The sequence below is a fragment of the Papio anubis genome, chromosome 9, assembly GCF_008728515.1.
Source record: "Papio anubis isolate 15944 chromosome 9, Panubis1.0, whole genome shotgun sequence".
NCBI classification, from domain to species: Eukaryota; Metazoa; Chordata; class Mammalia; order Primates; family Cercopithecidae; genus Papio; species Papio anubis.
In genome coordinates this window covers 94,005,574-94,021,288 of record NC_044984.1, presented here as the reverse complement: position 1 = coordinate 94,021,288, position 15,715 = coordinate 94,005,574, and the positions used below count along the sequence as shown (strand labels likewise).

Below are 15,715 nucleotides of genomic sequence, written 5' to 3'. Positions count from 1 at the left end.
AATTTAAAGAGCTAATGAAAACAGTCTGTAGGGAAAAATAGACACCAAGAATTCTATTCTTCTTGGTGGAAGGGGAGATGAAAAGCACACTTCTACCCAATTATCACCATAAGGAGACAAAATATTAATAGGGGAGGAAGAGGAGTTAAGCCATGCAATTTAATGCCCATTCAACTCCACTATAGAGTTTGTGGTAAAATCTAAATTGTGTACCAATGGTTGTCATAAATGTCTTCTTTCATGAAATCAAATAGATGCAGAGTTCTACATTACTTTGAATGTGGGATGAAGACTGGAAGCAAATGGAGTAAGAGAAGAAAGGACATTAAAATCTGGGTTATAGTTAAATTGGTTCCTCTTAGAACTAGTGAAAATGTTCACACTAATAAAACATCTATGAGGGCAAGCTGGCATTCATTCATTCATTTACTCTTCATTCATTTTCAACACATACGTGATGAACCGTTCTTCGATGTACTAGCCAAGTATCAGGCTTTGGTAGTTAATGCAACAGGCATCTCTGCAATCATGCAGCTTTTATGGACTAAGGATAGGAGATACTGAGCCAAAGTCACTCAGTAACTATAAAATTATCATTGTGATAATTGCTATAAAAAAGCAGGACACTGTGAAGTCATATAAGAAAGGAAATTAATCTTGATGGGAGCCTCAAGAAGGCCTTCCAAAGGAAGTGAATTATATTTATACCTAAAGCACCAGTAAGATTAATCCTGATGAAGACAAACAAAGGAATTTATCTGTTAGGATTTGACACAATAGCAAATAACAAAAACATCTAAAATGATAATAATGGCTTAAAGAGAAAGAGTTTATTTTATTCCCACTTCCAAAGCCTAGAGCTAGGCAGTCCAAGGCTGGTAGGGATCACTTCTGTGAGGAACCCAGGATTCTTCTTTTTTGTTGTTCAATTGTACAGGTCGTCTAGTTCCAAGGATACTTCATGGCCCAGGACAAATGCTCCAGCTCCAGCTATTTCATTAGCATTCAATCAGCAGGAAGAAGAAGGGGAGGAATAAGGGCACACCTATTCACTTTAAGAGCACTTCTTATATCCCATGGTTATGACTTAGCCATGTGGTCACACCTAGCTGCAACAGACACTGGATAATGTGGTATTTATTGAAGAAGACATGTGCCCAACTAAAAGTTGGAGTTTTAGTACTATACAAGAATAAAGGAAGGTGTTACTAAAGACAAAAGGAGGTGGGGAGAATGTATATTGGGAGATGACTAATAGTCTTTGCCGGAGAAAACCATATGTGCTAAGGTAAGGTACAAGGCAAGAGGAAGTTTGGTATACTGGAGGGAAAGAGGGAAGCTCAGTGTGTTTAAACATTATGGGCAAAGGGGAGGAAGAGTGTTAGTGTTCCCAGACCAAACCGAGAGTTGGGCTGCTTATTCTCATGGTCCAATAACAAGATGCAGACAAATTGGGAAAGAAGAGATTTACCTGTAACCAGGTACAGGGAGAAGGCTGGGGAAAATATCACCAGACCAAATCAAAATTATGAAGTTTTCCAGAGATTATATACCTTCTAAGCTGTATGTTTACCTGTAAGTGTGCATTCATCTAAAGACATAAGTGATTAACTTCTTCTCATCTATAACTAAGGTCTGAGTCCTTAAGACCTTCCTCTGGAGCCTCAGTAAATTTACTTAATCTAGATGGGTCCAGGTACCAGGGGTGATTACCCTTATCTTGTCTCCAGCTAAATCATGAAGATTTGGGAGTTCCTTTAGACCCCAATAAAACTTGTGTGTGGAGGTCTGGGAAGTTCCTTCAGACCCCCAGTAAAACCTGTTTAATACTAAATGGGTTCTGTTAAGAATTCCTTTGTTATTTCATCATGCTTCAAGGCCCTGGAAAGGCCTAGGCAAAACTCTTGGTGGGCTTTCGTTACATTCCAGCCTTTGTATAAGGGCTAGTGGCTCTATCAGCTTTAAATATTTAACTTAACCACTCGGTCAGTGCTGCAACAGTTGTCATGGAGGCCTTCCTGTTCAGCTGTTAATGAGACCTGACCTGCCAGATTAGTGGCGGGATACAGAGGGAGGTAGGGGCAGATCATGCATAGCCTTTTGGATTGTATTAAGAATTTTGAACTTTGTCAGAGGAACAATGAAAAACTATTGAAGGTTTTAAGGAAGAGAAAAACATGATCACATTCTCATATGAAAAAAATATTTCTCTGATCACTGTGGAGAACAGGTTAAAGACAACGTTGGCAATACTTAGAAAGTTTAGGCCAGGCACAGTGGCCCATGCCTGTAATCTCAGCACATTGGGAGGCCAAGTCAGGTGGATCACCTGAAGTCAGGAGTTCAAGATCAGCTTGGCCAACATGGCGAAACCCCATCCCTACTAAAAAAATACAAAAAATTAGTCAGGTGTGGTGGCAGGTACCTCTAATCCCAGCTACTTGGGAGGCTGAGGCAGGAGAATCACTTGAACCTGGGAGGTGGAGGCTGCAGTGAGCCGAGATTGTGCCACTGCACTGCAGCCTGGACAATAGAGTGAGACTCCACCTCAAAAAAAAAAAAAAAAAAAGGTAAAGGTACGCATACTCTTTGGTGTATACAATTTCTTATTTATGAATTTATCCTGAGAAAGTCATCAGGCAAGTAGAGTAATATTACAAAGTCTGGAAGTATAACCACTGAATGTTTGCAGTGGGACCGAGGCTGGGAAAGTTTCACTCTCTCATGTATAATTTTTTATTTTGAATGATTTGTTTTACAATAAGCGTGTGTTACTTTAAATTTCCTTGAAAAATCTATAAGTCAAATTTACTTTAGAAAACAAAGGCAAAAAAAGGCCTGTGGCAATGCTATAAAGTAGTCTAGATTGCTAACTCATCCCAGATTGTTGCCTTTTGCTTTGATCACCATTTCTGTTATTTCCTCTTTCCTGGAGTCTGCCTTTTGGCCTGGTCCCTTTGCATTGACAATCTTGAACATCTGTTGTCCCCTTGAAGAGTTCTACTAATTAAGGAGATGGCTTCCATGGTGTGGTAGAAAGACAAACGGACCTAGAATTAGAAGACTTGGATTATAATCTGGACTCATTTGTAGGATGATCTTGCAAATCGAGTAACATTTTGAGCATCAGTTTTTTACACTTGTAAAATAGGGATAATTCTGACTCTATTTTATTGGGCTATTCTATATCTGAAAGCATTTTATAAATTATGGAGCACCATTATCTATCATTGTCATATAATTTACACACACACACACACACACACACACACACACACACACACACACATACTGCCTCACAGGGAAATTCCATTTCTTCAATGTTAGACTGATATAATTATTCTCAAAAGTGTTTTTCTTTGATTGAGCTCAAGTTTGTCTCCCCACAGTATATTATTGTGACTGTTTTTCAGTTTACAACAACATAGACTTGGTCCAGCCTTCCTTTATTACCATGTAATAACCAACAAAGCAAATGGATTCAAACTATATAGATTTAGGTCTATTTTTTATAGTAGAATTTTCACATCTTCTTGGAACTTCAGGAACACACTTTGTTCTCCAGTGAAAAGTTTGAACAGCATTTGGAATAAAGGAAACCATCTGAGGTTAAGTGTGTTCTGGTGGCTTCTTCCCATATATAATTGAAGATTATGTAGCTTGATAAAATATTTTCCTTCAAATCTTTAACTGTAAAGAAATGAAGTAAAAATTATGATTTTACACAGCCAATTTATATGCTGTCTTTAGGGGGCAGTGCTAAACCACTGATACGTTTCTTCATTTCTGCTAAAGCTACTGGTAATAGTTAATATAAAATAAAGCTAAAATGGCAATCTTGATATTTGTGATACAATTATACACACCCCTTAATATTAGTAAAATTTTCTAGGTAGTCAAATGAAAATGATAATTTGAAGTTCATTTATTCAGTGATTCATTCAATAAATATTTATTGCTTCATTATGCACAGCACATTGTAGGAGATACAATGTGAATAAGGCAATGTTTTCTTTCAAATAACTTACTTAACAAGGGTAAATAAGCCACACTTGTGTCTGTGTACTGTATTTGCACAAGCACACAGTGTGTGTGTGTATACAACTCTTTTAGGGTAAAAAATAAAATAACAGTACTTACTGATTGTTATGTGCCAGTCTCTGTCAAGCAATTAATGTTATCTTCATATAGCCCTGCAAATAGAAATTATTACACTATGTTTTCGGATAGGGAAACTAAGGATTAATAAGATTATGTGATTTGCTCAAAGTCACAAAGCTTGGAAGTGGTAGAGCTAGGATTTAAATGTATATCTGTTTGAGTTAAAAGGCAATGCTCTTTGCCACTATAGCATCTATCAACTCAAGGTATCTGAAATACCAAATGCAAACACTTGCACAAAGAGCTAGAGACAAGCAGAAGAACGTGATATCATGCATGTTTGTGGGAAATCTGGAAAATTTTAGGTAAGGGACGAAATCTGAACTCTATTTTGAATCAGTGGGATTATAAGAAAATAATAAAAATGATAGTTAATACTTATTGAAGCTGTGTGTATCAGGCACTTTATATTTATTACCTCACTTAGTCATCAGGAATAAGCCCTGAGAGAGGTTCCACTGTATTGTTTTCCATTGCATTGATAAGGCAAGAGAGGCTGACAATGGTCTTATCTGGTGAAAATCATACAGCTAGTGAGGGGGATATTTGGAACTTGAATCCAGAACTGTCTAATTTTAGAACCCAGACCCTTAACCACTACAATATGCTATGCAGACAAGTAAGGTGAAAGAAAGAATGAAAGCATAGAGCATGATTAGGCAAGGGTAAACAATTCCACCTGGTTATAATCTGAGGTGAGTGTAGTGGAAAAGTAAAAGGGCTAAAAAATCATTTGACTATAGAACCTTGAAGCCAGATTAAGGAATTTGGATATCATTTGCTGTGAAATGGGAAATAGTTGGAGCTTTATGAGCAGGTAAGAGAAATAAACTTTTTTTTTTTTTTTTTTGAGGGAGGAGAAAGAGATAGAGGAAGTTCCCTGTGTGATTGGATTAAATCATTGTGGCACCATTAACGAAATAGAAAAGAATGGATTAATCTAAAATGTTGACAATTCTTGGCCAGCTATCAATGTTGATGGTCAAACTGTTAGCTGATCATGAGTTGGTAAAGGAGATACCTTTTTGATCATCTTATCTATTCCTGTCAACAACTTTATCAAATATATATAGATATATACACACACACACACGCACACACATACACTCTTTCAGATTAAGATTTTAAACTTCCCTATATATATATATTTTACTCAAAGGATCTGTAGGGTCAAATATCCCTGTGATAATTACCTTCTATTATTGATTTGAGAAGTATTTATGAAAGCATGGGCCACTATGTATCAAATTGCAGAAATTTTCACTCCCTGTCACAGAAGGCAAAATGCTCTCAGGAGTATACTTGTGTAACAGAAACATATTCACCAAATATACCTCTTTTATTTAAACTGCAATTATTTACATCAGTGTGGTTTTTCAGTATATTGTCTTTTACAGGGTATTGTGCCAAAGGAGTGGTCACAGAACATAGTGGTGAGGGGAGAGTAGGCTTTGCAGCCCCCTAGTCTGGATTCAAATCCTTTTTCTACCACTTGCCAGCTTCGTGACCTTGGGTTTTCCTTGATCTCTCTGGCCCTTAGTTTCCTCATTTATAAAGTGAGAGGAAAAATATTTGCCTCAAATGGCTGCTGTGTGAATTAAAATAGTTAACAGACAATAGGCCAGTGATACTCCAAGTCACATTGTAAGTTCTCAGTCTAACAGTTATTATTATTATTATTATTGTGTTTTACAGACAGTGACTGATTGGGGGGCAACTTAATTTCATTGCTTCTTAGTTACTGACAAGTGATCAAGGGAAAGTTAAAATGTGAATGCAGAAAACAAATTCTTTTAAATAGGAGGAAAAATAAAATCTTATATTCTATTTTTAAAAGCAACAATTTTGGGGGCAGGATGCTATTTACAATCCAGTATGTAGAATATATTTACTTGCTTTAGTAATCATGATCTATCAATGTTGTTCTGAACAGTACATTCAGAGGGCCTTTAGACAATTTATTGTATTTCTTTTTATTTATGTATATACAACTTTTTAAAAAAAATTCAGTCTGCTAAGTATTCAACAGGCTCTTAGAGTATGAAAGTTTTCCTCAGTTTCTGCAAATTTTCATGCTTTATTTCTTTGACCCTCCCATCTCTACTCTTAATTTTTGGAGCTCCTGTTGTTCAGATGTTAGAGGTCTTGGTTTGACCCCTAGTTTTCTCCCCTTTTAAATTCTTTTCATCTTTTCAGAAATTTTGTCAGATTTTTCTAACTCTTGTATTGGATTTTATGTATTTCATAACTTTCTGTTCTTGTTTCATGGCTATAAATATCTTCTCTCTGAAGAGACTATTTATAATTTTTTTTCTCTATATTTATTTTGGTGTCTGTTAGAGGTTTTTCTCAAATATATGATTCTTATGAGTGGAACTTGCTGAGAGGTTGGCTTCACAGTAGAGACTAATACATAGATCCCACCATTTTCCTGCTTATTTATAGATCTTTTTTCTTGGGAGGTCTGTTTCTACAGAGAAGAGTATTCTAGTTGTTTATCTGGGGGTATAAACCTTGCTGCCATGTTGTCTAATGCAAATATGGTAAGGCACTGAGTAGGTTATGGATCTTCATTACTATATAGATATTAATTCTCTTGTTTTTGGAGACTCGGTGTATCTATACTCTTAGAATTCATAATCCTTTTGCTTCAACTTCTCCAGAAAAATAAACCTCTACTTTCTTGCCAGTGGTGAAGATTTAGTTTCCTGGCTGGGTGAAAAAGAGATGGGTCTAGGGGTATAATTCTTTCTGATATTGAGTTTCATTCTGTGTCTGCCCCACTGACACTTATACCTTCACAGGTAGCCAGTCCTTCCAATTCTTTCCGCATGAAGGTACTTTGCTTTCAGTGTTCTCATGTTTGCTAAGTCAGGTAATACTTACCCACCTGTGATCCAAAAGTTACTCAACATTATCCAGAAGTTTTCTTAATATTGTTTGTTCATCTCTCCTGTCATTCTTATTTTTATGGTGTAAACATTTTTATAAATGTTCTACCATCATTTTAGTGAGATTTGGGAGATAACAAAGGAAAATATATGTGCTCAATATGGAAGTCTCATTATGAATTTTAAAACTGTTACCCCTTTTATATGTATGATATAAAATTTTATGAAGTTTTATTTTGGTGGCATTCTGAACAAACAGGTTTATCAGGAATTCCCATTTCAGTAAAATATTTTCCTGTTAGTGCCCTGACTGCATTTTTCCTTAATTTTATGCCTAAACCTAAATTCTCGATAAACCATAAGATTTTTCTCATTTGTTGCTATTCAAATATTTTATTAGGCCATTATCATGTTCTATTCTTCATTATGAACTTCATATATTATTTTATAAGCCTTTCACACCCAGTTTTTTCACTTTTAACTTAAGTTGGACTATACATATTTTTGTCTCAGTCACAGGGCACAGCCATGTAACTATGGTTAAAAGTGAGCTGACTTGTTTACCAAGATATACCACGTGTAATTTACAGAATTTAATTGGTGTTAAGATATCTAAATATCATTGATATAATATATTGATATGATATAAATTTAATTTCAGAGAACCTCATCTACAATCAATTTGTCACCAGGAGAAGTGGAAGAAGAGGATGATGATGAAAATACGTGTGGGCCATCAGGACTTTGGGAAGCATTAACTCCATGTAATGGATGTAGGAACCTTGGCTTCCCTATGCTTGCACAGGTAAAAGTTTGCTTTTATTAAGGTACAATAAAACAAAAATGGTTGCCTATGTTTTTAAGTTAAAATCTCCCTGCCCTTCAAAAATCAAATTAGAATCTTGTTTACTTCGTGGTTTTTCTCAAAGTCTCAAGTAAAATGTGCATATAACTTAGTGTGTAGATGTGTGCATATGCGGAGACATAATTTATGTAAAAAATTAATATTATTTAGTTTGGTTATAATGCAGAAAAGTTGTCTTGTTTATGAGGTTTTAATATTTTGAATCCAGAAATATATCATTTTAAAGAATGCTATTTTAAAAAGTAACTAAAAGTTATCTACAGATATAAGGAAACATATTATGGCTCTTTAAAAGCATAACCAGTGATTATATTTTTCTCATCACAATGGAACATTGTAGAATAATGTGAATGTGTACTTCTGAAGGTTTTGGAATAAAATCCAAAAATGAAAACGGAACACTAAAATATTGACTATTAGTTTCAAGTCATTTCATGTCATTAAGTCTACTTTAATTCAATAGTATCACCTTCAGGTTCCTGTTGAATGTTGTGAATCATAGACCCTTAGAGGAGTTTCAGAAATGGCTAAAATATTCCAGAGATAGGAAATTTGAAGTCATGGTGAAAATGTCTCTGCACAATAAGTAAATAACTTAATATGAAAGGGTATAATGGTAAGAGGTTAATTACATAGAATGTGGGTGGCAAAAACAGTCCAGGACAGAAAAGGATTCACAGTACTTATCCAGAAAAGCGTTACATCTCAAAGATATTTTCTCTTCTGTCACAACAAATACAAAGCAATTATGTCTAAGAAACCATCACATCTTCCATATGTCTATATCATAATTTGATCATAGCCACTCAAATTTCAGTATTAATTTATTGTAGAAAGCAAAGTAGAATATTCAAATCAGTATATAGTACTTAAAAAATCTCTTCATAGGACTTTAAGACAGTTTACTGTAACCTTTACAGAATTGTTGTCAATATATACTAAACTGTGAGTTCCATAAAGGTAGAGATTCAAACTTTGATGCTCAGCATCTGCAGTCTAACGAGTAGTTCCTGGCAAATCAGAAGAATGCGTTGGATGTGGTGTCTCACACCTGTAATCCCAGCACTGGGAGGCCAAGGTAGGTGGATTGCTTGAGCCCAGCAGTTCAAGACCAGCCTGGGCAACATAGTGAGACCTTATCTCTACCAAAAATACAAAAATAAGCCAGGCGTGGTAGTGTACATCTGTAGCCCTGGCCAGTCAGGAGGCTGAGATGGGAGGTTGAGGCTGCAGTGAGCTGTGATCACACCACAGCATTCCAGCTTGGGTGATAGAGTGAGATCCTGTCTCAAAAAAAAGAAAAAAAAAAAAAAAAAAAAAGAAAGAAAGAAAATAAAAAAAAGAAAACAAAAGAAAAAAAGTCTTCTTTATCAAGCAAAATCTGATGTATATAAAACAAACAAACAAAAAACACCCAAAATATAATTGGAATGAAGTAATAGTTGAATGAATCTCAGTGAACAAATGTGTATATTCTAGGGTGTCATGTCTTCACTTAAAGATTTTACATATAGTTTTTTACCTCATATCTACATGGGTAAAGGGAAAGAAAATTAACAAGCATATGTTGTATTTTATTAGCTTACCCTTATCTGCTTAGCAGTTTATCAATAATTAAATGTTTTAACCTATTTTTCCACTCATAAAACTGTGTTTGTAAAAATGCATTTCCTAACCACTACTTTACCTTATATCTTAAAAAGAATTATTGAAACAAAATAAAGTATCAGGGTATTTACTGTAATGGCCAGATGACTGCAAATCAAAAACTGTCAACAATATGACTGTATCTGATTTTCTACCACCTTACTAACATTTTATTAGGCTTGGTAGTAACTTGCTTTTGGTTTACAATTTTTAATATTAGATTTGTTTTCCCTTTGGCCATTTCCTTGGTGAAGACTGGTATTGTTCAATAAGTTTATTAATTCCTCAGATGTTCTAGTTACATTTACCACAAAATCTTTTCCAGTCTGCAGCTTTCTTTTTGTCTTAATTTGTATGTGTACAAGTGCATCATGTAATTTTTAAAAACTATCCAATTGATTAAGCTTCTCAGTTCTATTTTTCATTTAATTCGTCTTATCTAGAACTCCCTTTAACATAAATTTCAATTATGGCTCTATATTATTTTTTGCTTGTTGATACATAGTTTCCTATGACTTTCCATTGAACAATAACTCACATTCCTCTCGTTTTTATCCTTTTGTTTTGGCTTTACTTCTGAAGGCTTGGTTACTTCTGCCTTTCTACTTTTTAAACCGCATGACTCAGTGTTGATATTATTCATTATTAAATTAAAACTAGTAGCTGACTTGATTGCTTGCTTTATAAAATCTGTATTTTGTAATTACTATGTTGAGTTTAAAAAGTATCTCTATTGGGATTTTGATTGTTACTGCATTAAATCTATAAATGTATTTGAGATGCAGATTTTTTTTAACTGGATTTAATCTAACAAACCAGCAATAAGACTATTTTACTGATCTTTCTCTCAGTATAAATTTTTCTTTTTTTTTCAGACGGAGTCTAGCTCTGTTTCCCAGGCTGGCGTGTGGTGGTACGATCTTGGATCACTGCAACCTCTGCCTCCCTGGTTCAAGCGATTCTCCTGCCTCAGCTTCCTGAGTAGCTGGGATTACAGGGGTGTGCCACTATGCTTGGCTAATTTTTGTATTTTTAGTAGAGATGGCATTTCACAATATTGGCCAATCTTGTCTCAAACTCCTGGCCTCAGGTGATCTGCCCACCTTGGCTTCCCAAAGTGCTGGGATTATAGTCGTGAGCCACTGCGCCCAGCCACTCACTATAAATTCTTAAGAATGTGTGTGTGTGTCTCTGAATATTATTGTTTAAGGGCTATCCTGTAGCATTTATATTAGTGTGTGCATATGTGTGTATATATATACACATATAAACATGTTTTATGTATATATAACATGTTTATATATGTTTTATTGCAAAATATATTAAAGAATTTTTATAGTTTTGCAATTAAAATATACTATATATAGCATATTTCTGTGTGTATATATAGTATATTTTTACATATGTAGTGTATACACATACACACATACACAATTTGCAACATTTTTTAATTCATCTGGTTTTTTAGTTTATTACCTAGGATTCAACCATCTCAACCATTGACAAATGGTAATTTTTAAATATTTTCTGTTATTATAAGTATCATCTAAATTATCTCTTAAACTTTGATTACAAGAGATGAGGTACCAGGATATGTATTGTTTTAGAATTTTAAGAAAACTGTTACCTAGGAACAGGATCTGATTGATGGTAATAAGCATCACGATTTGTAATGAGAAGCAGATTGAAATATTTACCAAAGGAATATACAATTTAAAAAGAGACTGAGTCAGATTGAAGATTTAGAGAAGAGATACAAAATGTGCAGTGCTTTTAGCAATGATCCCTTCTGTGATTATCAAGGTACTACAATGTGGTAAGCACGCTGACAGTCCTTGAATACAAAGATAAAGTTGGTCTCTGTTAAGAGTTGGCAATATGTTCATTTTAAAGCCTCTTAGGGAGTCTCCAGTATCATATGATACTGGACTACATACCACATGAACAACAAAAATTGTTTTATTTTAAAAAGTTTTTCATTTGACATTATTTGCTGAAAAGTGATTTATGATTAGATGTGATTTCTCAGTAATGTAACCTTGAAATTCACAAAGCTAGAACATCTAACCTGTGAAATGTTTTTCATATTTTGAAGCCATTTTTTCGGGTCTGAAGCACTTTTGGAGACCATTAAAAATCATTAAGCCATAAGCGCTGTGAGGGTCTACTGGTAAACTGCTTCCTTACAATATATACAGGAACCTTTGGGATCTGTACCATTAGTACAGTACTATGTAAAATTTTATATCCCCAGATTTGTTGGATTGGAATAAATTATATTTCGCATTTAGAGCCCTTGATTGGATCCAGCAAACATGTATCAAATATCTTTTATATTCAAAGCATAGTGCTCATCAGAAACATTAGTATTACGGAAACAATACAGACTTAATTGGGGGCCAGGTTGCCTATACATTCTGGTTCTGGATTATCAAACCATATGAGGTATTACTTTAGACTAAAGCAGATTTTTTACTTGCAAAATTAGAATATTGGCTAATCCCATGGATGTGGATCTTGCAATTCTAAAATTATCTAATTTCCAGTTTTTTTCCAGATTATGAATTGATCCTATATTAGGTGTTGTTTTATTTTTCTGTCTCCAAGAATAGTAAAATTGGAGAGAATCAGCTAAAAGATGAGTGCTTTGAAATTGTCTTTCTGTTGTGACTAGATTGAAGTTTGTACAAATTCATGAAAATTTAGAATTCTAAATAATATCAGGGGATTAAAATTCTTGGGAAGATACTAAGAAGATTTACTGTAAATAGAGCTTTTATGGGACAATTGCAAAGCAGTTAATTAAGATTTAAGAAAGGAAATCAAGAGTGAAAAGACTGGGAAAATTAAGCCCTTTCTGGAAAGTATGATTAAACTCAGAATTTGTTTCTCAACACCACCATTTACACAGTGCCTACTATGTACCAGATATTATACATGTATAATCTCAAGGTGACCATTTAAAGAAACAGTCTACTAAAAGTCACAGTTAATGTGTGGCAATGCTATGATTCAAACCTGGAGCAAGAGAGAGAAAGAGAGAGGGAGACAGAGTGTGTGTGTGTTTCTGGGTTCTCATTTTATATTTTGGAAAATAGTTTTAGAAGAATTCTTCTGATGTAGGATCATATCTTTGAGAGTAATCGTCAACATTTTATTCTGTCATCTATTAATTTTATGTCATCTATTTATTTTTTATAATAAAAAATGTAAAGTTAAGGGAAAGTTAAAAGATAGTTTTCAGAGCCTGATCATAAATTGCTATTAGTTTTATTGCTACCCTTCCTGTCAATAGAGCATATGTTATTAGAGCAGATAATATGAGTTGATGGATTTTATTATGGTGAATCATGTTGCTCCCCTCCACAGTCTTAGGTGAGATGTCCACCTCTGCACCATGTGTAGTACCAGACTTTGAGGTTATTACTGCAGAGTCAATCCAGCTAGGTAGAGACCCTCTGACTTCCATCCCATTCACTCATGTGGCCTCATCCTGCAGAGTTGAGATACTGACTCCCAATGCTGAGTGGCAGAGAGTCAGTCTTTGAGGAGCAGAGAGAGACTGACAAGGCTGTTGCATTGACAGTCTCTCTCTGCTCCTGTAGTCACCACATTCATGCTGCTCTCTAGGGAGAGGCCAGTAGCACTTACTGATGTGCTTGAAGTACCCTTTTAGGACAAGAATGTCTATGCAGCCCTTGCTATAACAAGATTAAGACATAGAAGCACCCACTATAGCCATGCTGGCTATACTTCCTCCTGGACCTTTGAAGGCTGCTTTTGCCAGTGCTGTGTTTCTCTTCTGAGCCTGCAGACTTGGTTGCAGCCACATCCATGGCACCTGCGGTGGTGCTTACTGTCATCACTACTGTTGTTGCCACCCTGCCCCTTTATCAGGCACTATAGGTTTTATGACTGCAGGAATGTGTGAACTCTTGAATGTAGTATATGTGGGAGGTATGTTGGATTCATATCTCTATTGTATAATCATAATAGGTGGACCCAAACATTTCAGCATTCATGTGAAGTCTACTGATTCTGAATTGCTCCTTCTCTTCACAGAACTTCATGGCATATCCCTAGGGAGAAAACAAATAAGCAAAGAAAGTGAGACCAGCAAGATCTCCTTTCTCTTCCTGTGGGTAAACAACAAAAATAAAGTATTGCACATGTACACAAGCATGTTGTGTTGCCACCAATGTATATAAGTGGCAATCGCAGGGAGACATGTCCTACAACATATCAGCCTACCTAGGTCATAGTATGGGTTTCAGAATAGACTGGTCAGGATGCTTTGGATAGCATTACAACATTGGATATAGAATGAACAGCTGTGAATATAAAATGAAAAGTTGCTGACAGCTAAGAAATCTCTGAAATTCAGGTTTGGGGAACACTGGAGAAGCACTAGGAACCTCCTCAATGTGCCATGGCCTCCAAATGGAAGCTCATTTGGCCTTCAGACCTTCCAAATGCAATGCATTTCCCAGGTGAGCTGCAACACCAAAGGCTCTACAGGACCTTTACCTGCTCTCCCCAAAAGCATCCTGGCCCCATCTAGTCTCTGCATAGACTCACCACTGGGCTTCTCTGCACTTCCTCAAACACAGATGAGTCTGATGTGCTCCCAGCTAGGATAGCTTTGGTACCACTGTAAGCCTCCACTGGTGGTCTCAGGATGTAAACAAGGTTTTCCCAGTGAACAAAAAGGTCTTCACTTGCATCTGAGGGGGGACACAGCTGAAGATAAAAAGAGCGGCCAGTGGCAAGCTTCAGGTGGAGCTGTTTTTTTATGCTGTTGTGGATGGTTATTTTCACAAACATCAAGGGAAGCAGTCTGGTTAGTTCTAAGATCTCTGCAGGCGGACTATCTGTTTTCTGGGTGGCAGGACCACACCTGGCGTTGTCACAGACAGCAGCTGGTCGGGCCAGCAGCATGACATCAGGTAGTGTGAGGCAGGGGCTGGTGCGAACAATGCCCACTGTTACCATTCGGGCACGGTTGTGCACATCCATCACTTCTCCTCTTTTGCTGATCTGGATAAAGTCGCTCTCAAACATGGGTGCATACCTGAATATAGTATACTCGCCTTTGTACAGTTGCCGCTGAAGCTTCCCCATGGAGGTATTAAACATGCCCATTGCGGGGCTGCTTTGGGCAGTGTAATACGGTAACATACACTGCTCCTCCATGTCTTTCTTTTATCAAGACAGTTCCCAGCAGCTGCTCCACACCTTCCTTAACATGCCTTAGTGAGCATCCTGTTTCCTTGGCCACTCTGGCAGGTGGGCCAGCAGTTGTGTTTTACAGGCTTTCTTTTTTGTCCCCAAATGACTCAGAACAGGGTGGGGTATTGATTGCCAACTGCTCAATGCCAGAGACAGTTGGTCCCCTGGATCCAGACTGTGCCCTGTTTAGTGCATGGAGCTGTCAGGAGCACAGATGTTGGAGCCCTCGTGGATGTCCAGGCACACAGATGTCAGTGCTCATTTGGGAGGGACTTCCATTTGAGCCTGATATTCCACTTCACAACAACCTTTGCTCTTTGATTCCACAACCTGAACTGGCGGTCCCACTGCTCTTCTTCCCAACCTGAACCATCCGCTGCTGCTAAACCACCCTGCAGGACCACTTTTATCCTCCTCTACCCATTGTGACCTGCCCCATCACACACCCCTTTGTTTCTGTCACCCAACAGCCCCTACCTCAGGGCAGGGACACCACCCTCTCCACCCCACCCTCAGCCCCACCACTCTCCACAGCTCAGCAGACCACTCTCCCTGACCCTCCACCCATCTGGGGACCTTAATGCATTCTGGCAACTTGCTTTCAAAAAGGTTAGAGGTAAATTTTCTGTGAGAAGCAAGACTTTAATATACATTCTCTGTCAACTCTTTTATCCAGCTCCTCTAGTTGTAGACATTTATTTTAAAGAGAGAATTGAATACATTGGTAAACACGTTAGTACAGGATGTTTATCAATGTTTATTGTAGAGTAAAAAATTATAAACAGCATTAGTGTCTTACAATAGGGGATTGCTTAAATAAATTATGGAGCCTTCTGTGATGGGACGTCTACAGCCCTAAAAATGATTATGTGGTTTTCCTATTTATTGACATGAAAAGATATCCCTAACCTTTTTTTTTTTT

General features: G+C 36.6%; 2 protein-coding genes across 2 annotated transcripts in view; one reads left to right on the top strand and one right to left on the bottom strand.

Annotated features, from left to right (window-relative positions):
• ANKS1B (ankyrin repeat and sterile alpha motif domain containing 1B) overlaps window positions 1–15,715 on the top strand; it is a 1,249,898-nt gene that overhangs the window by 336,541 nt on the left and 897,642 nt on the right. The window contains exon 9 of the mRNA XM_031650180.1: window positions 7,714–7,876. Coding sequence (XP_031506040.1) covers window positions 7,714–7,876 — 163 coding nt within the window. The remainder of the gene's footprint in view (window positions 1–7,713; window positions 7,877–15,715) is intronic.
• Window positions 12,818–15,187, bottom strand: FAM71C (family with sequence similarity 71 member C). Its single transcript, XM_003907008.4, has 2 exons — window positions 14,143–15,187; window positions 12,818–13,643 (listed from the first exon to the last, which is right to left on the bottom strand). Exons 1-2 carry the CDS (start codon window positions 14,755–14,757, stop codon window positions 13,533–13,535), a joined length of 726 nt encoding a protein of 241 aa, XP_003907057.1. The 5' UTR covers window positions 14,758–15,187; the 3' UTR covers window positions 12,818–13,532.